A 22,257-nucleotide genomic window follows, 5' to 3' on the forward strand; every position below is an offset into this window, starting at 1 on the left:
TCCCAGCCACACACACACACACACACACACACACACACACACACACACACACACATGGACGTTCTTCTGTGAGAGCAGGGAATTTCAGCTGGGCTTCCACAGCAGAGATCAGAGCCAGGCATGTTTGCAATGCACCAATGTCATTTGTGTGATTTGTAAATTTGTTTGTTTTGTGATGACAGGTGTCCCAGGATGCTATTGTGTGCTGAGGGTAAATTAGCATGTCTCTGACGGTCGCTGTCTTTGATAGTCTCTCTGAAACAGCAGTAAAGAACAGGGAAGGTGCATTAACAGCCGCTTAATGCTATTAACAGCCGTTTCCTCCTGTAGTAAACTAATAGTGCGACTGTCAAGATGTGTCATGTTTTAGAATATTAGAATTTATGTTAAAGAGGTTGGAATTTTTTCTTTATGCCTGTATGTTTATAGCTTCACAGTAATCCTACTTTTCTTTTTAAAAGTTACATTTAGTGATCGGTTGATCTGTTTAGGTTGTTGTGGGCTTTGTAGCATTAGATATAAAATATAATTTTGTAGCTCATTTGACATTTATGCTTCTGTTGAAATGACATGTTTAGCTTTAAACAGCTGCTTGAACATTATGTGATTGCTTTTTAACTTGTTTTTTTGCAGTGCGAAGAACAAGTCACTCGCTGGTCACTGACATATTTGAACAGCACCTGGGAGCTCATCTACTACAGGTAAAAATCAGTTTTGTTTATGTACATTTACAGGTGTTAATGTTATGAACAATATTAATGTAAAGTGCATTTTTTATGTGACTCTTGCACTCTTAAATTGTTATTGTTCTTAATTTTATTTTCGCTTTAGATTATTTGATATTTTAGGCCTTTTTACATACCATTTAAAAGCTTTGGGTTAACAAGATTTTTTTAATATTATTAATTTTATTTTTGAATTAACACTTCTATTAAGCAAGGATGCGTTAAATTGATCAGAAGTGACAGTAAAGACATTTATAATGTTACTTAAGATTTCTATTTCAAATAAATGCTGTTTTGTAAAACCTCTATTCATCAAAGAATCCGGCAAAAATTATTTCCACAAAAATATTAAGCAGCACAACTGTTTTTTTGTTTTTGAAATTTGCCGATTTCAGCAGCAAATCAGCATATTAGAATGATTTCTGAAGGATCATGCAACACTGAAGACTGGAGTAATGGTGTTGAAAATTCAGATTTGAATTTACACATTATTACTAATATATAAATACATATTATATATTAATACAGTGGAATGGGGAAAAAAAACGCAAGCTCTCAAGACGTGTTTTATAAAAGTGTAACATTTTTACTATGTGCGTCATGTGAGATTTATGTGACTCTTGCACTCTTAAATTGTTATTGTTCTTAATTTTATTTTCGCTTTAGATTATTTGATATTTTAGGCCTTTTTACATACCATTTAAAAGCTTTGGGTTAACAAGATTTTTTTTATATTATTAATTTTATTTTTGAATTAACACTTCTATTAAGCAAGGATGCGTTAAATTGATCAGAAGTGCAAGCTCTCAAGACGTGTTTTATAAAAGTGTAACATTTTTACTATGTGCGTCATGTGAGATGCTGCAAAAGATGTGAGATGCGAGAGCAATGTTCAAAGATGTCTGTCTAATCCGTGTTTACATAGAAAAACAATAAAAAAGTAGTGCAGTGGAATGAAAAAAACAACAACTACCTAACTACCCAATGCAATAACATTCATACATTATTCACACATTATTGTCCAAACTTTTTGGGTCCACTCTTGTAAATAATCTGCTTTATTGTTTAAGATGATCTGTGTGCCATAAGTCCTGGAATTTGGATGTCTGACTTGAAAAGGGCAATTTGTATGAGATTAAAAAAAAATGTTATTAGAAGGTTACCTTGAGAAAAATTAAAATTGTTCAAAGACGGACGGCGCTGATAGAAATCAAATTAACACTTCTGAAAATCCTTATGATTCTTTGTCTCGTCCTCTGTCAGTAATAACTAGATAATTGTGCTTTATTTCAAGCATTCCCGTCATTCCGGTCCACTCTCATTTGCATAGTGAACTCGTCACTTGCATAAATGACTACCGCCACAACATCAGTCAGTCTCAACTAAAGTGCCCACTCTGCTTCACTCGTGCCTGTGTGTGTTATTGCAATTAACTGTTTTTTTGTTTTTGAAATTTGCCGATTTCAGCAGCAAATCAGCATATTAGAATGATTTCTGAAGGATCATGCAACACTGAAGACTGGAGTAATGGTGTTGAAAATTCAGATTTGAATTTACACATTATTACTAATATATAAATACATATTATATATTAATACAGTGGAATGGGGAAAAAAAACGCAAGCTCTCAAGACGTGTTTTATAAAAGTGTAACATTTTTACTATGTGCGTCATGTGAGATGCTGCAAAAGATGTGAGATGCGAGAGCAATGTTCAAAGATGTCTGTCTAATCCGTGTTTACATAGAAAAACAATAAAAAAGTAGTGCAGTGGAATGAAAAAAAGCAACTACCTAACTACCCAATGCAATAACATTCATACATTATTCACACATGTTGTGTCCAAACTTTTTGGGTCCACTCTTGTAAATAATCTGCTTTATTGTTTAAGATGATCTGTGTGCCATAAGTCCTGGAATTTGGATGTCTGACTTGAAAAGGGCAATTTGTATGAGATTAAAAAAAAATGTTATTAGAAGGTTACCTTGAGAAAAATTTAAATTGTTCAAAGACGGACGGCGCTGATAGAAATCAAATTAACACTTCTGAAAATCCTTATGATTCTTTGTCTCGTCCTCTGTCAGTAATAACTAGATAATTGTGCTTTATTTCAAGCATTCCCGTCATTCCGGTCCACTCTCATTTGCATAGTGAACTCGTCACTTGCATAAATGACTACCGCCACAACATCAGTCAGTCTCAACTAAAGTGCCCACTCTGCTTCACTCGTGCCTGTGTGTGTTATTGCAATTAATATTAGTCTTTTAATGGGGTGACTGTATGCTTTTCATCTGCCAGCCACTTGTCTGGTGCGCCAGAGTTTATTTTGAAGCTGTTGTGGTTTCTCTCTGAATCAGTCTGATTCTTCGCTCATGCTGTTTTTGCTTTGATGTCGATGATCATGTCTACAGCTTGATTCCATATAAATCTTGAGATTTGCTCAGAAGTGTTGTATTGCTGCTCAGGATTGATTCCTTCAAGTCTAAAATGTGCTTACTTTAAAACAGATAAAACAGCATTACCAACCAGGTTTACTTTTATAATGTGACAAAGTGAAAGAGTGTAATTAATGGACTCTACATGAAATAATAAAATCAAATATTAAAGTGCCCCTATTATGGGTTATGAAAGGTTCATATTTTGGTTTTGGGAGTCCCCAACAACAGGTTTGACATGCATGCAAGGTCAAAAAACACTTTCATTGTCTTATAATATGCATTTATTTTTAACTTACTTGCTCAACGACTCCTAAACGATTCGTTTAACGATTCATTTTTCCAAACCCCTCCTTTGCGTGACGCTAATCTGCAGTGATTGGTCAATTGGTCTCATTTTCATTTCATCATGCCTGTAATGCCTGATAAAGCAGCGTTTGTGAACGCAGTGCTGCTTTGTTTACAGCCGTTACGGGGGAAACCGCTATTTCACCTAGTGGCAAAGAATACATTTGCATTTTCATTCAGACCAACGCGAAAAGACCAACAAGTGGGCGGGCAATATGCTAATGTTTCATGTTGACGTCAACATGAAACGCCTTGGGATTCGTTTTAAAAACGACTCGTTTCAATGATTCAGGGTCGACTCTTTCATTTGAGAGACAATAACTTTATACATGGTGCACTTTCAGATTTAAAACTTGGCAGGGCGGTTTCATTCACTTAGAGCTTTGTTACACACTGCATGAAAGGTAATTTTCAAAAATCCATAATAGGGGCACTTTAAAAATAAAATGAAAATAGGGTTTGGTCACAGCAATTTAAAAAATAAAGCATTTTTAGTTACTTTTTAATTATTTTGATGAAAGATTGATTTTTTTTTTAAGTAATGACAATTTTGACTTCATATTGACACTAAACATCAGATATGACTGGCTGTGATTGTGCTGTGTTGTGCAAAACTTCTGCTTTCAGGTATTTGTTTGTCTCTTTGCAGTCTCTGGATGGATTTGTGTTTGTGGTCAGTCAGGAAGGCTAATGTTTCATGTTGACGTCAACATGAAACGCCTTGGGATTCGTTTTAAAAACGACTCGTTTCAATGATTCAGGGTCGACTCTTTCATTTGAGAGACAATAACTTTATACATGGTGCACTTTCAGATTTAAAACTTGGCAGGGTGTTTTCATTCACTTAGAGCTTTGTTACACACTGCATGAAAGGTAATTTTCAAAAATCCATGATAGGGGCACTTTAAAAATAAAATGAAAATAGGGTTTGGTCACAGCAATTTAAAAAATAAAGCATTTTTAGTTACTTTTTACTTATTTTGATGAAAGATTGATTTTTTTTTTTTTAAGTAATGACAATTTTGACTTCATATTGACACTAAACATCAGATATGACTGGCTGTGATTGTGCTGTGTTGTGCAAAACTTCTGCTTTCAGGTATTTGTTTGTCTCTTTGCAGTCTCTGGATGGATTTGTGTTTGTGGTCAGTCAGGAAGGCCGATTTCTGTATATCTCAGAGACTGTGTCCATCTACCTTGGCCTTTCACAGGTGAGACGAAAGCACTTATAAACTGTAGCATACTTTATACTTGGGCTGTTAATTTAATGTGTTAATTTAGTGCATTTATTTTGGTTACAATTTACGAAAAGGTTTTCATTTGTTAACATTAGATAACTACACTAGTTAACATGAACTAACAATGAAAAATACTTTTAAAACATTTATCAATGTTAATTTCAACATTTAAACATTATTCAAATATACAAATATAAAATCAAAAGTTGTCTTTTAAAATTATTTAATGTACCTTAGCTAACATGAACAGTTGTATTTTTATTAATATTAACAAAGATTAATAAATACTGTAACAATTGCATCGCTCGTTGTTAGTAACTAACTAACTAATGGGACCTTATTGTAAAGTGTTACCTATTATTATTATTTTAATTTAATTTAATTTTAAGTTAACACAGTCTTTAAAAAAAGTCTATAGACTAACAATTAATATATTAAATTATTATAAATATTAACTAAATGCATTATAATAAATTTTTTTACATTTTAAATATTACATTTTAATATATATATATATATATAATACATTTATGTAATAACATGAAATGCAAGAATGCTTTTTGTGTTGATCAATTCGTCTATATTAGACAAATATTGAAATATGCAATTAATGTGATCGATTAATTATTTGACATGTCTTGCAGTTAATTCAATTTAAATCTGAAATCGATTGACAGTCCTAGTTTATGCTATAAAAGACCTGCATATACTTTCATCTGTGTTCATCTATGACTGTGTTTTTTGTGTATTGTGAATCTCCCTGTGCTCATTTCTCCAGCTCTCTTCCTCTCTTGAGCCTCTCGCCTCTCCAGGTGCTTGCTCTCTGTTGATTGCCTGTGGCCTCTTGTACAGGGAATGTTAAGTCCTGCCATTTCACCCAGATGCATAAATAATAACAGTAATTACTCGCACAGCAATCAAAGCGTCGCTCCAGCGAGCCGGGGTCTGTCTTGGGAACAAATCGATAGACATCTTAAAAGCCACATTGATTGTGTGGCAAAAAAGAGTATACACACACAAACACACATACTCTGGGATGGGTGTGAGGGGGGATGGGAGGACAGATAGTGAGATTAGGAGGGAAAATAGATGTGAATGAGTTTGCCTGGTTGAGGAGAACAAGTGGAATTGTGAGTGGTCAACCCTTTATGGCCGTCTTGCTGTTTCATTATTGACAAGCTCTGATTCCCGAATACCTGCACGAGCAGGACGCATGTTCAAAAGAGGTTTTATTTTGTCTGGCTGTCTGGAAGCTAATGATTCTTTCTAATCTGAACCACATTCTCAAGGTGCAGCAGCCAGGGGCGTTTCAAGCCTTTCCAGCATTGGGGCACAGGCATATCAACTGTGCCCATATTTTCAAGTTTTGGATATAAATCGTCTTTAGCTGCAGTACAAAGTAGTACAAGCTTCACACGTAATAAATAGCTGCTTTGTCATTGACAAGCAATAGAAGACATTTGCAAGTTTGGTTTTCTATACTGGATTGTAGGTAAATATCCTCCTTATCCTTCAGCGCTCTTTTTATTTTCTGTCTTAAAAACTATCCTGTTATTATTTTGATGCGAGAAACCACTGCAAACGATTCAGTGTGTAACTGTCCTAATGAATCAAACTGAACAGTTTTAGACTTTTTGCAAACCCTCTTGACTGATTAGATCAAAAGAGAAAAATCTGGCATCCCTGGCAACCCTCAATGCGAGTAAATCCCTCGCATATGTGACTAAATTAACATGCTAGGCGACCAAATAATGTCTATCGTTAGTCATTGGCTAATAAATTGTTATATTTCACTCACCAGTGTTTGAGTTGGAGGCTAAGTATAAGTTAAACAGAGATATTGCACTTGCCTTCACTAATTTCGCTCGCTGTATTTAAAGCGCACTATTTCAACTAATCTCAATGGATGCACAGCGTATTTACCGCACCGTAAAATTCTCACACATGCAAAAAGAGGGAGAGCAAGCCAGTCTTCTGTAGAATCGATGCTCTACATGTAAATTATATTCTTTGGTGTATTTTCCTGTCAAAATAGTGGAGTTTATTTGGAATTATTCAACCTTTAAGAACAAGCAGAAGTCACTTCCAGTTTCTTTGGTTGCGTGCGGAACTAATACGCAAACGGCAATCTCATTGGCTGGCGCTCACCTATTACCGTCACTGTTTTCATCTTAGTACGTTTTGTGTTGTTATTAGTAACAGAATTATTATTATGATTATTATTATTATATAATCAGTTAGTGTTGTTGTTAGTTTTATTATAGAATGACCAACAATGTCTCAAGCACCACCACCAGTCCTAAATTCAGTTAAAAGGACAAATATGAATTTTGATGCATAATGAATGATAATGAAGATAAGCTGATTGATTCTCAGGTTGGTAATCTTCAAGAATTTAGCAGTACTATTTTACTGGGGCACAGCGTTCCCCAGCGAATAGGCTCTGGCGATAACAATAGTGAAATTTTGGCATAATTTCATCAACAAAAAAACAAGTCTTTCAAACTAAGCAACTGTCTGTTGGTCAATGCAGCGAATCCTGACTTGAACCCATTCCAAAATCTGCATGAGGAAATCTTTTGACCTGATGCAAAGTTCCAGTTTGTGTGGAATTATTAAATATAAAAATGACTGGATTTCACCTGTGAACATTCATCCAACGATGGTAAATGTGTGATAGCACCTTTAGGCAGCATCCTAAATCCTAAATTAACTGATTTGAAACAGGCTACATAAACAGAAACTCCCCACAGAAAACAGTGGTGCTCATGCATCAGACACACATCTCACAATTGATTCTAATACAGTTTGACATTAGTAATTCACTTAAAAAATACACATCAGACAAAAATATTGGGTATATATTATATATTTCATTAAATTAAATATTTATGTATATACAACTTTTATTGAATATATTATAGTGAACTATTTTTATTGATGGTTTTCTGTATTCAATGATGAATGTTTATTTTTGGTTAAAATTTCATGTCTGCAATCTTGAATACTTTTACTGAGCTTGGCACAGAGCATTCTGGGATTACCTTCACTGTAAAGCAATCCATGCAATCTTGAATTTTGCATGAGGGTGAAATATTCCCCAAACAATTACAATATCTTGCTGCACTGACCAACAGAAAGATGCTTGGTTTGAAAGTGACTTCTGCTGTATGTGAGGTGTGATTAATACATCGCTACACTACTAGCAATAGACAATTGACTTTTTTGGCCAGCAAAATTTTGCAGAAATCTTAAAAAGGAGCTTTCATTTCTGGATCGGTCAAGGAAGGCTGCATGCTAGGTTTTGGAGAATAGCCAATGTATTATTACCCTGTTTCTAAAAGTCATTCTAAAGTCATTAAAATGTTCCTACATTTCAAATGCGTCAAAATTGCCACCATTCGTCTAGATTCTGCTGGATGTTTTCTGTTCCATCATCATGGGCTACCTCCAGGAATGTTGGACACTTGTTGCATTTCCTTTATTATCCGGTCCAATTCATTCAAATAAGTATTTGATAATAATTTTATAATAATTTTATATTTACATTTTTTCTATGAATATTTTTAATATATAATTCTAAAATATAAAATAAATTGGACTAACTTTATTTTTGTATACAACAATAATTACAAGCATTTAAAAAGCCTAAGATCAGAAGGTTTTTAGGATCACAAAAATATCAGTTCAGTCAAGCGTGTCCTGGTAGCGTTTACACTGCAACGGTCCTTCACTCCGGCCTCTGTCTGGGTCTCAGAGGTCACGCAGGAGGAAATCCATTAACTGTAAGCATAAGACCCCACTTGGTACCTGGTGCCAGAGGTCATGACACGCCATCGTAGATAGAGCCATCCGTTCTGGTTAATCCCTGTGACCTTTCGAAAGACAGTAGGGTTCCTTAGGCGGATTACGCAGGGTCAGGGACCTTGAGAGCGGGATGATATGCCTGCTTCCAGGCTGCTTGCCCTACAGAAGCCAAAGCTTCAGGCCTAGATGGAGGTCTAGGAGCTTAGCCTCTCTTCACCTCTCCACGGCCAAAGCCACAGCATCTGGGAAATGTGGAAGGGCGAATGGGGTGGGAAATTGATCCTGGGCTGATTAGTATGCAGACCCATCACTTTGCCCCCTCCCCATCTCTTCCTCTGCCTCCTCCCCGTCCTCTTCTCTTGCTCCTCTCCCATCAGTCAGAAGCAGACGGAGAGAGTGTTGTGGACAACTGCCCGGACGCCTCATACATATTAAATCCTAGCTATTATTTATATCATGCCTTTCTCTTGCTCTCTCCCTCTCTTCGTAACCCTCTTCTTAACACTTACCAACAACCTTTTCTCACTTCTTCTGTTTCTCATTCCTCTTTCAGCATCTCTCTGGTTCTTTGCAGATCTTTTCTACTGATGTCTGATTTTCAAACAAATAGTTCTTTTGGGTTCTTATTATGGCTGTCAGAAGGTAATTAAGAAATTATGACAAATAAGGATATATCAAAATATAAAATGTATTAGAATATTTAAATATAACTTGCATATACATGGTACAATTATATATTTATTTGTTAAAAAATACAGGGAAAAGATTTATGTTATTAGTATTAATATTATTAAATATGATTTAATTTGAATATATTTTAAAATGTAATATTCCTGTGATGGCAAAGCTGAATTTTCAGCAATCTTTACTCTAGTCCCCCCAGTCGTTATAAGTATTTCACTGTCACTTTTGATCAGTTTAATACATCCTTGCCGAACGTATTAATTTCATTCAAACTAAATTCTTACTGCCCCCAGACTTTTAAATGGTAGTGTATGGTAGTTTATGTGTGTTGCACCATGAGCACTACTGTGTCAAGTTAGACACAGTTAAACTTAAGTGTCTCAATACACACGTTTTACTTCATTTCACTGCGGCTAGCTGATTTCGAATGCAAGAACATGTCTTGTGTGAACGGCCCCTGACACACTCTACTACAGGACACCACACTCACTGAGAGCAAGCAGCACAGAATAAGTAAGGAGCTGTTCATATAGGACGTGTTGTTGTGTTCAAAAACAGCAAGATGGAGCGTCAACGCCTCTCGCTTACTTTGAATGGAGTGACGTCAAGCGTTGGCGAAATGAATTGTGGGTGCATCCGCTGCTGTTGGATCCGTTGCTCACGGCAGAAGTTGAAAACTTTTCAACTTTTCAAGCGCCAACGCAGGCGTCAGCCAATCAGATGACCTTATGCAAATACCCTAGCGCAGACGCTAGCCAATTGCATTCATGCAACACCAGAAGACTAATGTGATTGGCTGTTGCCACTATGACGGTCGCGTCAGAACCAAGCTTCAGAAACGCCCTCCATCAAGCGTAAACGCCGACGCGCCTCGAGACAAGCTTTCAAAGTTTTACTGTTTTAACTTGACACAGCCTTTTAAAATCGCAGCACCCATAGAAGACACAGTGTGAAATAAATATATTCTAGACATTTTATATGGGTATTTTGTGAAAATTTTGCTCAATTTAAAGTCCAGGTATATAGCCAATGTACTTAAGTGGAAGTACAAAGTTGTTTGTACTTTAGTATTGGAAAGTAAAATGTAAAAAAAAAAAAAACTTTTAAATGTACCAGTGAATTAATCAGTTTATTGAAATGAGTTCCTTGAAATGAATTGTTAATGAACAGATACACTGCAGTAAACCTGACTTCCAAATGCTATTCTAGACCTCGAATAGTCTCTTGCGTGCTTTTTCACAATTACATTTATTCTTACAAACCGAGGGTCCTCCAGTGGATCCTTTTAATTGATATTTCCCAAAAGCTCTGCATGCACCTTTGGTGTCTTCTTGCGTCCAAACATCTGAGATCCCATCAGTGCCACTCCAATAAACTAAACAACCCTCTCCAAAGCATTGTGGATCAGATTAAGTTCTCCTGTCTGCTGGATTTACCTCCACCTATACCTCTCAATTAGCCGACACGGGCTTAAAACCCAAGACTCTTCACAATTCATCCCTCAACTGATCCCCAATTACACAGCTCCACTCTTTACTCCACCGTCTATCCCTCTTCTTTCTGCTCTTCCCTCTATTTGCATGCAACCTGCCTTGCACACACACATTAGTGTCCTTGACGGCCAGCAGAAAATCCTTTAAAATCCCTCCGTAAATGGATCTAATCCCATAATAAATGGTCCCACAGACAAGGGTGTGAGGGAGAAACTGGCCTTTTATCAAGATACTGTAGAATGAAATCTGACCCACACATATAACTTTTTTACAGATCCAGGAGTCACAGAAATGCAAATTACACTATTTTTTCACCCTTAGTTAAGTAAAAAATAATATTGTGTACACACACACACACTTTTTTAAGTGCACTCATGTACCCATCATTCCAATCCCTTTCTTTCTTTTGTGCAACTCTAAAGGAGATGTTTTCCAGAATGTCCAGGTTGCTCTTTTTTAATATACAAAAAGGTACTTTTTTTCCTTTTATATATTTGTTTTTTAACCATAAAAGTCTGAATGACCATTCCTATATAGTAAATCGTATACAACTGGAATGTAAATTCATTGGCTGAAAAGAGTGGGAAGCTTAAAAATGAAAAAAATCCTCTGTAAATTTAGATTGAAATTTAGAGAAACTAGGAATGTTGGGCATTCAGATATTGTAGTGAACAATGAGGGGCCTTGTAATCAGGTTTAGAATGGACTATCTTTTTTTGTCCCCTTGAATCTTGACCATCTTGGTCCCCTTCCACTTTTGTTTGTATGAAAAAGAGCAGCTTGGACATGCTTTTGTGTTCCACAGAAGAAGGAAAACCATACATATTTGAATAACATGAGGGTGAGTAAATGACGACAGAACTTTAGGAATATAAATTAAGTTTATACATGGTCAGTTTGTTTTATGAAGCTCAGCTGTTTTGAGTTTCTTATACATTTTATAAAATGCAGCAGGTAGAATATTCAGTCTAAGTCATGGTACGCTATAATTAATGTTTTATGTGTAGCATTGCTTTTATCTCTCTCTGATGTTTGCTTCCCAAGTGTAAGGATTTAGGAGTGTGTGTGTGTGTGTGTGTGTACACTTACACATTACAAATGTAGGAATAGCTATAGGCGAGCTTGTGTTTTTCAAGGTCTCTCATTGGCTGTTAGCCAATATGTTGTGATTTATGTCATGTTTCTTATATGAATGTTACTCTGTGTGCATGCTTATGTGTGTATCCGCATGTTTAGGTTGAGTTGACTGGCAGTAGCGTGTTTGATTACATCCACCCTGCGGATCATGTTGAGATGGCGGAGCGTCTTGGCATTAGGCCACACCTCCGGGCAGAGGCAGGCTGTCAAACGTGCCATGAGAGCGCTTCAAGCTCCGCCTCCACATCCTCACTGGCCGGCACTCCAGAACCAGGTAACACAACTTCAGATGTCTAGCTTTATTCAACTCTAATTTTTACCTCTATTTTTTTGACACAAAATATTTCAGATACACAAAAATTATACTGTAACTTTCAGAACTCAAAATCTATGATGAAACTATGCTGCCGGAATAACTTTGTGTCATCAAGAAGATACATGCATTAAAACGACCACCCACATACACTATTTGGTGTTGGCACACCAATACCCTTCAGATCTTGTGCTGATCCAGGGCAGAACACCAGCCGCTCTGCAGGAAAGTGCTGTTTCTCATTTTCAAGAGGGTTTTTGCATAGAAGGCTTGAAGCAGAGCAGCAAAAAACCTTTGTTTCATTCTAAGGGTCAGAGAGAGGGTGGAAAATGATCATGAAAAACTAAAATATGACTGCTAATGGTGCAAAAAAAAAAAGAATGTAAGTGGACCACAGGTAAAAATAAAATGATACTGAAAATGTCCTTTATTCCTCCACATTGCTTGCTCTGAGCTGTCCCAACTCGAACTAATGAGAAAATTTAACACTTTTACATTTTGGCAAATTCTTGTGAATTTGGGTCATACGCAAAAGTAAAATTTTTAGACAAAAAAGCATAAAGGTCCACCCCTAAACTTTGTACAAACAAACAAAAAAAAACCTCCTTACAAATGAGATCATAAAAATTCACATGAATTCACCAAAACACAAAATAGTTACGATTTTCCCTAACAGTGTTGACTGTCTAGCTCAGGGGGATCCCATACCTGTTCCTGGAGGGCCACTGTCCTGCAGAGTTTCGCTCCAACTCTAATTAAACACACCTGAATCAGTTAATCAAAGTCTTCAGACTCACTAGAAGCTTCTAAGCAAGTGTGTTGGAGCTAGATATGCAGGATATTGTCCCTCCAGTAGGAGGATTGTACACGTCTGGTCTAGCTGTTAATTTCTGTTGTCATATATCCGTGGATAGTGAAATATTGTTCAAAGGGTGGATATCTTTGTGATGTGCATGTTTTCTCCTGTAGCACCATCTAGTCCCTGTTCTCCAGTCAGTGAGTTATCAGAACGTGGCTTTGTCATCAGGATGAAATCCACCCTCACCAAGCGTGGCCTCCACGTTAAATCCTCGGGCTATAAAGTGAGTCCTTCATGTGAGACATACTGTCTCGTGTGTTAAATTGTGGCACAAATGTTAAGGATTTTTTTTCTGTAGTCTTAAGGCATGTGTACACAAAGACAAATGTTCAGTGTGAAAATTCTGTATGATAAACATTGGAACTTGAATAAATATCTGTTATTGTCTGTCAAACTCTTTTCTCGCAGCCGAGTTTACATCTCGCAAATCTGACTTTTTCTCAGAAATGCGCTTGACAACATTTTCAATTCTGAGTAATTAAGTCAATTCTGAGTCACTTGCAGAATTGACATTTTCCCTCAGAACTGCGTGATATAAATGCACAATTCTGACTTGTTTTCTCAGAATTGTGAGATATAAAATCGCAAGTTATAAAGTCCAATTCTGCGGTGGGGAAAAAAGACTGATATTTTCTCCGAATTGTGAGTTTATATCTTACAATTCGCAATTGCATGTTATAAAGTCAGAATTGCAAGATATAAACTCGCAGTTCTGAGAAAAAAGTCTGAATTGCGAGTTTATATCTCACAGTTCTTATGTTATTATTGTGTGATATAAACTCACAATTCTGAGAAAAAAGTTACAATTTCAAGATGTAAACTCGCAAATGCAAGAAAAAAGTCATAATTGTGAGGAAAAAGTCATAATTACCTTTTATTTTTTATTCAGTGGCGGAAACAGACTTGCATAGTTAATGCATCTGCTCAGAGTCGCATGCCATCAGTCAGTTTTTTTTTTTTTTTTTACAAAGAGGTGTTCTCAAGTCTTTTACATTGAATTGTGAATAATACTAGCCAACCATTATGATGGCTTTTGGTCACATGACCAGTGCCATCTGTGTGTGTGTGTTTTTTTTAAATAATGCAATTCTGACCCAGTGTGATTTATTTTGCATCAGTGAATAAGTGGCATTTTATTATTACAATTAGAAATAATGTAAAATACAGGTATAAATAACGTGCATAAATAGTAGGGGGCTCATGGAACGTGGTTGGGAACCGCTGGACTAGCATTTACTCATTTTTTATGATTGAATGATTTCATAAACTGAACTGCTCATTTGATTTCTTATCAGGTGATTCATGTGACAGGTCGGATTCGGTGTCGGCCAGCTCTGGTGCCAGGCTCCTCCCGCCCCTTGCATCGACCAATGGGATTGGTCGCTCTGGCTCACACGCTTCCGCCCTCCATGCTCAATGAGGTGCGCATGGAAAGTCACATGTTTGTCTTCAGAGTCAACATGGACCTGCAGGTCACCTACTGTGAGAACAGGTAACCTCCCAGCATGCCTTTCAGTCTCAGTTACGGAATATTCTGCTACCTTTGCCATAGTGCTTGCCCATAATTGGTGTAAATGATAATGTGTGCCAAATATGTGTTGTCGCATCAACACTACGTCTCAAGCCTGTGGAATAGAATTACAATACATGGCTGAAAGTATGTTTGAAAAATTTGATAAAAATTTACATGCACTCCAAATAAAAACTCATTTGGTGTCAATAAAGCAAACTGGCCAAATCAAATGCCAGTGTCACTCTTACATGTGGATTTTGTAGGATTTCGGAGTATATGGACCTGAGCCCAGCTGAGGTGGTTGGACATACCTGCTACCATTTCATCCATGCAGAAGACCTGGACACCATCAGGCAGAGCCATGCAGACTGTAAGCCTGTCAGGATTTGTGATCTACTTGCAACCCCATCTCTAAAAAAGCTTATTACACATCACACATCTCTCTCAAGTGTACATTATATAAAATAAATCATATTAATGTATTTTTATTTATTTATTAGTATGCATTTCATGTCAGTCACATTATTGGGTTTTATTTTGTCATAATGACCAACAGCAGGCTATTAGCTTTTACCTAGTTTGTAGGATAATAAAGAAATATGAAGAGCTTAAGTGAGGGTGGCAGGAAAAAAGGTGGCTAATAAAAGGAATAGAATGGGAAAATAACTTTTTTTAGTTCATCATTAAGGAGCAGCTGTATCTGTTGTCAGTTTAAGAGTCTGAAGCGGCTGTATACATTTTGACAACAGCACCCCCTAGCCAAATAAACAAATTGTATAACTCTTTTCCACATCTAGGATTTAAAATGTATCTTTTTTTAGCCATCTCATGTGGTTTTTGCATTTTTAAAATCTAATATTTAATCAGACTCCATAACTAACTCTCTATATATTTTATCATTCTCTCTCTTAGTGCTGCGGAAAGGGCAGGTTGTGACGGGGTACTATCGCTGGCTGCAGAGGAGAGGAGGCTATCTCTGGATTCAGTCCTGTGCCACCGTGTCCATTAACCACAAAGCGCCCCATGAGCGTAACGTCATCTGGGTCAACTATGTGCTCAGGTCAGTTTCTTAGTGACCTTGTGTGTTTGTGTTTTTGAGTGTTGTGCTACAGTAAAAAAAAAAAAGTTAATGTGCTGAGAGTTTCCACAGATGCCCTCGTAAGCGCTCTTCCTCTCCATCTGTCTACAGTAATCTTCATCACACAAGTGTACACGTTCAAAGAAGTCAGACAAAAACAAGAAAAATATTGGCTGAATTTCAGTGATAATTGGACTGGTGCTATATAATTACACCAAATGGATGTCAAAATTTTCTGGCTGAATGGTGTTTTAGTTAATTAGCTTTGTAATTACAATAGCTAATTAACTTCTATAGCACCCTGCTGGAGCCATGTTCATGTTCAGAAGGGCTTTTCTAGTGTATGTGTGTGTTTGGAAGCGGTATCACAAGCGAGTATTTCTCTTACCGTGCTGTTAATCTCTGTGAGGAGGAAACTCTGTAGGTGTGTTCCAAAATCTAGTGAACTGTGTTGCTGCCTACTGGTAAGGTACCTTCCTGTGGCCCTGTTTACACTAGTGCGTTTTCAGTTTAAAATGGCGTTTTAAAATGAAAACGGTCTACACTTTCACTGCGTTTCAGAAATGATCTCTGTCCACACTACACAACCGAAAATGCATGTCACATGACCATTCATGCAGGTACAACAATGAGCATGATGTTACTGTTTACACGGTCGTCAAGAATGCGCAGAGCAAATGTGGGCAGCCATGCCATCGTTTTCAAAAGCCTCCGTTTTGGCACATTTACACTGAAACGCAACCCCCGGAGTTTTCAAACTAAAATGTGGTCTGCAGCATTTTCAAGGGCCGAAAACGTGGGGGTAATGTAAACGACAGGCGTAACCGTAGCAAAAGTAGTCATTTTAAAATGAAAACGCACTAGTGTAAACGTAGCCAGTGACTATATTAAATTAAAATTAAATTAAATTAACCTTTATTTAACCAGGTAAGTCAGTTGAGAACCATTTCTCATTTACAATGACGACCTGGCCAAGAGGCAGCATAAAAAGCAAGTACCATACAATAAAAAACATAAAATTACAAATAACACAATTTTAAACAATAACATATAAAAACAGATAACTAAAAACAAGTACAATGGTCTTGAACTATTGACTGAATTAAATTTTTAAAGGAAGAGAGCGAGATAAATGAACTAAGCTTTAAAGTCTGTTGCAGATGATTCCAATCATATGCAACAGAAAACTGAAAAGAGCAACGACCAAAGGACATACGGACTTTAGGTATGCAGAAATTAATGAAACTACTATAGTGCAGATTACGACTTGTATTATGAATATTAAGAAGTGACTGTAAATATAATGGCGTTTTCCCGATAAGAGTTTTATAAATGAACAGAAACCAATGAATTTGTCTACGAGAATGAAGAGAAGACCAGTTCAATAAAGAGTACAAGTGGCAATGGTGAGTGTTATATTTAAAAAGTATAGGCCCAGTATGCTTCCTTGTGGGACCCCTTTAAATAGGGGCAGGGGATCTGACCGAAACCCCTCCACCATTACTGATTGTGAACGACCAGAACAGTAACTCTTGAACCTGATTTGGAACGTTCTACATAGTCAGCAAAGGTAATTTACTGACACCAGAAGAATTGCAGTTCTGCTGCACAGCACACGAGAAATTCTGTTGACAGTTGATCCTAATAGAGTCTGCCATTAGCACATGTTGCTAAGAAAATGACGCAATACTCTTAAAAAGTATAAAATACATATACAAATTCACATATATCTGTTTTTATTGATACATTATAGAACCTCTCTTAATTTGTCTGCCATCTCATTTTTACTGAGCTTGTTGCAGTGCATTCTGGGATTCCCTTATTTGTGAATTAGTACATTTTAATTAGATCAAACTATTATACATTTCAATACATTTCATCACTTCTCTCGATCTGTCTACCATTTTGGATATATTTTTTCCACCTTGTAAAATGTATTTATAGAGCACAATTAAAAATGACAGTTGACCAATGTGCTGTTCAGTGATTTAAAAAAAGGACGCTAGACCATATAATACAAAATAAAATAAACATAAATTAAACAACAAGATAAAACTACACACTATGTAACAAGATGAGATGCTGACTTAGAATTAAGCTTGCGCTGGTAGTCGGTGTTACCGTTGTTTGACCGTACACTGAATACATTATGTAACGAATCAGCTCATGACAGGAAATATGAATAATTAACCATAACTAGTTATAATTAACTATTCATATTTTAGATCCGCTGTAGATATTTAGCTGACCTCTCAGGGTCAACTGTCTTGTCAATTCTAAGAACGTTAATTTCCTGGTTAAGGGAAATAACGTTCTTACTGTACAATTCTACAAAGCTTGTAGCATACATCTGCATGATTAGTGACTCCAGTTATGAGCAAACAATGAACACGTCAAGTGTGATACAAGTAAGGTTTTATTAACTACATAAACACTTAAACTAGTCTAACATACTACATAAACACATAAACTGGTCTAACATCCTACATACACACATAAACTGGTCTAACATACACACACACACACACACACACACATACAGTTGGTATAGGAAAGGGTTAAAGCTTAACTCAGTACAGAAAAGAGACATAAGGAATGAAATTTATGAAACCATTTGCATATTCAGCAGATCTAAGCCTCCAGGGATACGTCAGTCCCCACTGTTGTTTTGCTTTTTATAGAAATAAAAACCATTTAGTTCAAACTGAAAGCTTCTGCTCTGCTCCATACAGCTTGCGCTGCAGAGTGCAACACAGTGCAGAAGGAATCAAAGTTCACTGATCACGTGAAGAGTCTGAGAGAGGCGCTTTCAGTGCGAGCTCTTCGGATGTATAGCCTTATTTATACTCGCCACGTCCACACGCAAAGGTGTGTGTGGCAAAAATGACATCAATATTGAGGAAACAATGATTGACAGAGGATTTGGTTTTCAAGTGACATGTAAAAGTAAAGTAAAAGATTGTTTCTTTAACCAGAGAATATGAATATGTTGGTTTTCTTTGTTTTAATTTAATTTTTGTTTTCATTTTGAAAAGCCTGTTGTCTTTGATGTTTACCTGATGTTACGCTACGGAGGCTTTTAAAAAATGTTTTTTTGATTTCACAGTGTTTGCTAAACTTTATGTAATATATTAGTCTATATACACAATAAAGCATGTGGTGTATACCATGCCTGGCCTTACTCACGTTTGTTAATAAACATTTTATAAGCTAGTTTGGTATTGTACGGTTTTATTGTTGTTGTGCAGTTGTTATTGTTTCTTTAACCAGAGAATATGAATATGTTGGTTTTCTTTGTTTTAATTTCATTTTGAAAAGCCTGTTGTCTTTGATGTTTACCTGATGTTACGCTACGGAGGCTTTTAAAAAATGTTTTTTTGATTTCACAGTGTTTGCTAAACTTTATGTAATATATTAGTCTATATACACAATAAAGCATGTGGTGTATACCATGCCTGGCCTTACTCACGTTTGTTAATAAACATTTTATAAGCTAGTTTGGTATTGTACGGTTTTATTGTTGTTGTGCAGTTGTGACCTAATGGTTAGAGAGTCAGAGTGTGTGTGTGTTCACTACTCACTGCTGTGTGTGCACTTGGATGGGATAAATGCAGAGCACACATTTTGAGTATAGGACACCATACTTGGCCACATGTCACTTCTTAATAATCTACAATAATGAATCTATCTTTCAAGCATTCGTTTTAGTCTTAAAGGGTTAGTTCACCTAAAAATGAAAATTAGGCTGTTTTACTCACCCCCGAGGCATCCTAGGTGTATATGACTTTCTTCTTTCAGACGAATCCAGTCTGAGTTATATTAAAAATTGTCCTGGCTATTCCAAACTCTATTATTGTAGTCAGTGGGTGTTGCAGTGCTTCAGTCCAAAAGAATTGAAGTAAAAAGCACCCATCCATAAAACAAAGTGTCTCACACGGCTCCGGGGGGTGAACAAAGGCCTCCTGTAGAGAATCGATGCGTTTTGGTAAGAAAAATATCCATATTCAAAACGTAATAATCACTTTAATCTAGCTTGCACCAGCGGTTGTACACGGAAGCAGCTCCGGGGCGGATGGCGTATGAGGTCAGCGTTGCGCATCCGACTTCATACGTCATCTGCCCAGAGCTGCTTCCATGTACAACAGTGAGCGCAAGTTAGATTAAATTGATTATTACGTTTTAAATATGGTTATTTTTCTTACAAAAACGCCTCGATTTGCTACAGGAGGCCTTTGTTCACCCCCCGGAGCCGTGTGAGACACTTTGTTTTATGGATGGGGGCTTTTTACTTCAATTCTTTTGGACTGAAGCACTGCAACACCCGCTGACTGCAATGATAGAGCTTGGAATAGCCAGGACAATTTTTTATATAACTCCGACTGGATTTGTCTGAAAGAAGAAAGTCATATGCACCTAGGATGTCTCGGGGGTGAGTAAAACACAGCCTAATTTTCATTTTTGGGTGAACTAACCCTTTAAGCGCAACAGACAGTTATCTTTTCTTGTAAAATGTAACGCCAAGATTGCGAATTCAAAAGCAAAAATGAAAGCATCCAAATTACCAAGTTAGTATTTGTACAATCTCCTGTTGTGTGATAAAACCATACTAAATGATTGGAGAATGCTCCATTAACCTGTGGTGCAAGGTTTAGCATTTAGACTGTTAAATGTGTAAAGCTCCCTGAGGTAAACTTCTCGCACTCTTTTGTCTGTATTTTCAGTCGATCAGAGCTGGCAGACATGCCTCTGGACTTATTACAACTCCCAGAAAGCCTGAGGGCAGAGCGGCTTCAAGCAAGCTCATCCCCACGCGACACCTCTCCAAAGGCACAAGGTATGCTTTTAGCCCCACATACACACACTGGTAGTACGTTACTCAACAGCCCAAATCAGCAGAGTTTTCTTTACTCTAGGCTCCACAGGGACACAGTCATTGAAAGGCAGGACTGAGACAGACCACAAGGGGAAGGAAGCCTTCTCGCACACTGCTGCCAGCCAATCAGAGAGCACCAGGAAGAGATCGCACCAGTCTGATGCTGAAAGCGTTCCTCGTGAGGCAAGGAGGCGGATGGAGGTATTCCGGCAGAGAGAGGACAGCCCATGTACCTCCTCAGACCAAGCCAGCGACAGCGAGGTGGAAGAGGATGAGAGGGAGAGCGAGTGGGACCACAACCTCACCAGCAAACGGGTGAAGAGAGAAGAGGGGCCATTGAAACAAGGCAATGGGGCCAATGGAGCAGGTAAAATCCACAACGGCCGTGCAGTGATCCAGCATCTTAAGAGTGTGGTGACCAGTTCCGGGTCGAATATTAAGACTGAACAAGAAGTGATGGGAACAAGTGTAGGCCCAGGTTCTGGGAGGCGCTGGAGCCAAGCTCAGCCCAGCAGAGGAGGAACCAATGGCAGCAGTCCACCTTCCCATCCTCAAAATTCCACCCCAACAGAAGCTTCATCCAAGGCTCTGTTCAACCCCCCCTCCCCAACCCTGTCGCCACCCATCGCTGCCTCGTCCTTGCCCAGGGATGATCGGTCTATCCACGGAGGGTGTGCTCCGGACTTTGAACTACTGCAGAGACTGACTGCAAGCGGGGCTGCAGGACGTGTTTTCTTTCACCCTCTGGCTCTTGGCCCACAGGGGCCCCAGAGTCTCTATGCTCCCAGCACTATTCGCTACGCCCCACCTGAGATGCCTACAGCTCATGCTGAAGGGCACCACTCAGACCATGTGGCCAAAACTCCCGCTTTCTTTCCCCACTTGCAAAGGATCGCATCTCTGCCTCCCTTTAATGGTTTTTCTCCAGTTGAACCCACTTTTCCTCCAACTTTGCCCTTCTGTATGAACGGACTGAGGGGGGCAGCAGGGACAGATGAGGATTGAGGGACAAAGACAAAGAGAGGGAAAAAAATGTAAAGGAGAGTTGGAAGAGGTCGTAAAGGACAGGACACAACGTTGAGAGAGGAACTGCAGAAGAACTTGAGGTTTTTCAAACAGTCTTCCTAGCATCCTCTTCAGACTTTTCTCTGTTAATTTGTTAAAGTGTGTCTTCCTCTCTCTGGACAAGCAGTCAAAGCCATAATGAACATATGAAGGACATCATGCAACGTTCACAAAGGGGCCATCATTGAGGCCTAAACCACTGAAAATACAGGACCGTCATGTGAAAGGAGAGCCAAGGACGTTGTCCTGGATCCTTTGATAAGGGATGCATACAAATGTCTTCTTCGACCCCTAGGGAGATGGGCCCACCTATACATTTTTTCCAAGTCCCCATGACTTAAGATTTAAGAAACCACACAGGAATATGCAAGTATGGACAAAAGCAGAATGGCGTCTATTGCCAAATAAGACATTCCTAAGGAAACAATACATAAGAAAGCACAGTCCACAGGTCCCTGACTGAGGGGTCGTACTGAAAATAAAGATTAGAACTTTTGAACAGTGTAGAATTTTCATTTTTGTATAAAAAAGAATTGTCTTTAAACATCTAAAAATAATTATTTGAAAAATGATTAATTCAAGGTCATAGCCATATATAGACAACACTGAGTTGCGAGACTCCATACATGCAAATGCTCCAAAATATTTTTTTCCCCACAACTCATGAGTAAATATCATGGACTAATCTTC

At 37.7% G+C, this 22,257-nt stretch overlaps 1 protein-coding gene across 1 annotated transcript in view; it reads left to right on the forward strand.

The window, feature by feature from the left end:
* The window catches only part of LOC107592651 (neuronal PAS domain-containing protein 1-like), a 52,710-nt gene extending 30,640 nt beyond the window's left edge, over positions 1 to 22,070 (forward strand). Inside the window, exons 4-12 of the mRNA XM_016282189.1 lie at positions 634 to 701; positions 4,629 to 4,718; positions 11,966 to 12,140; positions 13,149 to 13,261; positions 14,334 to 14,530; positions 14,815 to 14,921; positions 15,464 to 15,611; positions 20,351 to 20,463; positions 20,543 to 22,070. Of these exons, the coding sequence (XP_016137675.1) occupies positions 634 to 701; positions 4,629 to 4,718; positions 11,966 to 12,140; positions 13,149 to 13,261; positions 14,334 to 14,530; positions 14,815 to 14,921; positions 15,464 to 15,611; positions 20,351 to 20,463; positions 20,543 to 21,507 (1,976 nt within the window). The 3' untranslated portion in view covers positions 21,508 to 22,070. The remainder of the gene's footprint in view (positions 1 to 633; positions 702 to 4,628; positions 4,719 to 11,965; positions 12,141 to 13,148; positions 13,262 to 14,333; positions 14,531 to 14,814; positions 14,922 to 15,463; positions 15,612 to 20,350; positions 20,464 to 20,542) is intronic.
* The last annotated feature ends 187 nt before the right edge of the window (positions 22,071 to 22,257 follow it).

This window comes from Sinocyclocheilus grahami, unplaced genomic scaffold, assembly GCF_001515645.1.
Source record: "Sinocyclocheilus grahami isolate Dianchi unplaced genomic scaffold, SAMN03320097.WGS_v1.1 scaffold156.1, whole genome shotgun sequence".
NCBI classification, from domain to species: Eukaryota; Metazoa; Chordata; class Actinopteri; order Cypriniformes; family Cyprinidae; genus Sinocyclocheilus; species Sinocyclocheilus grahami.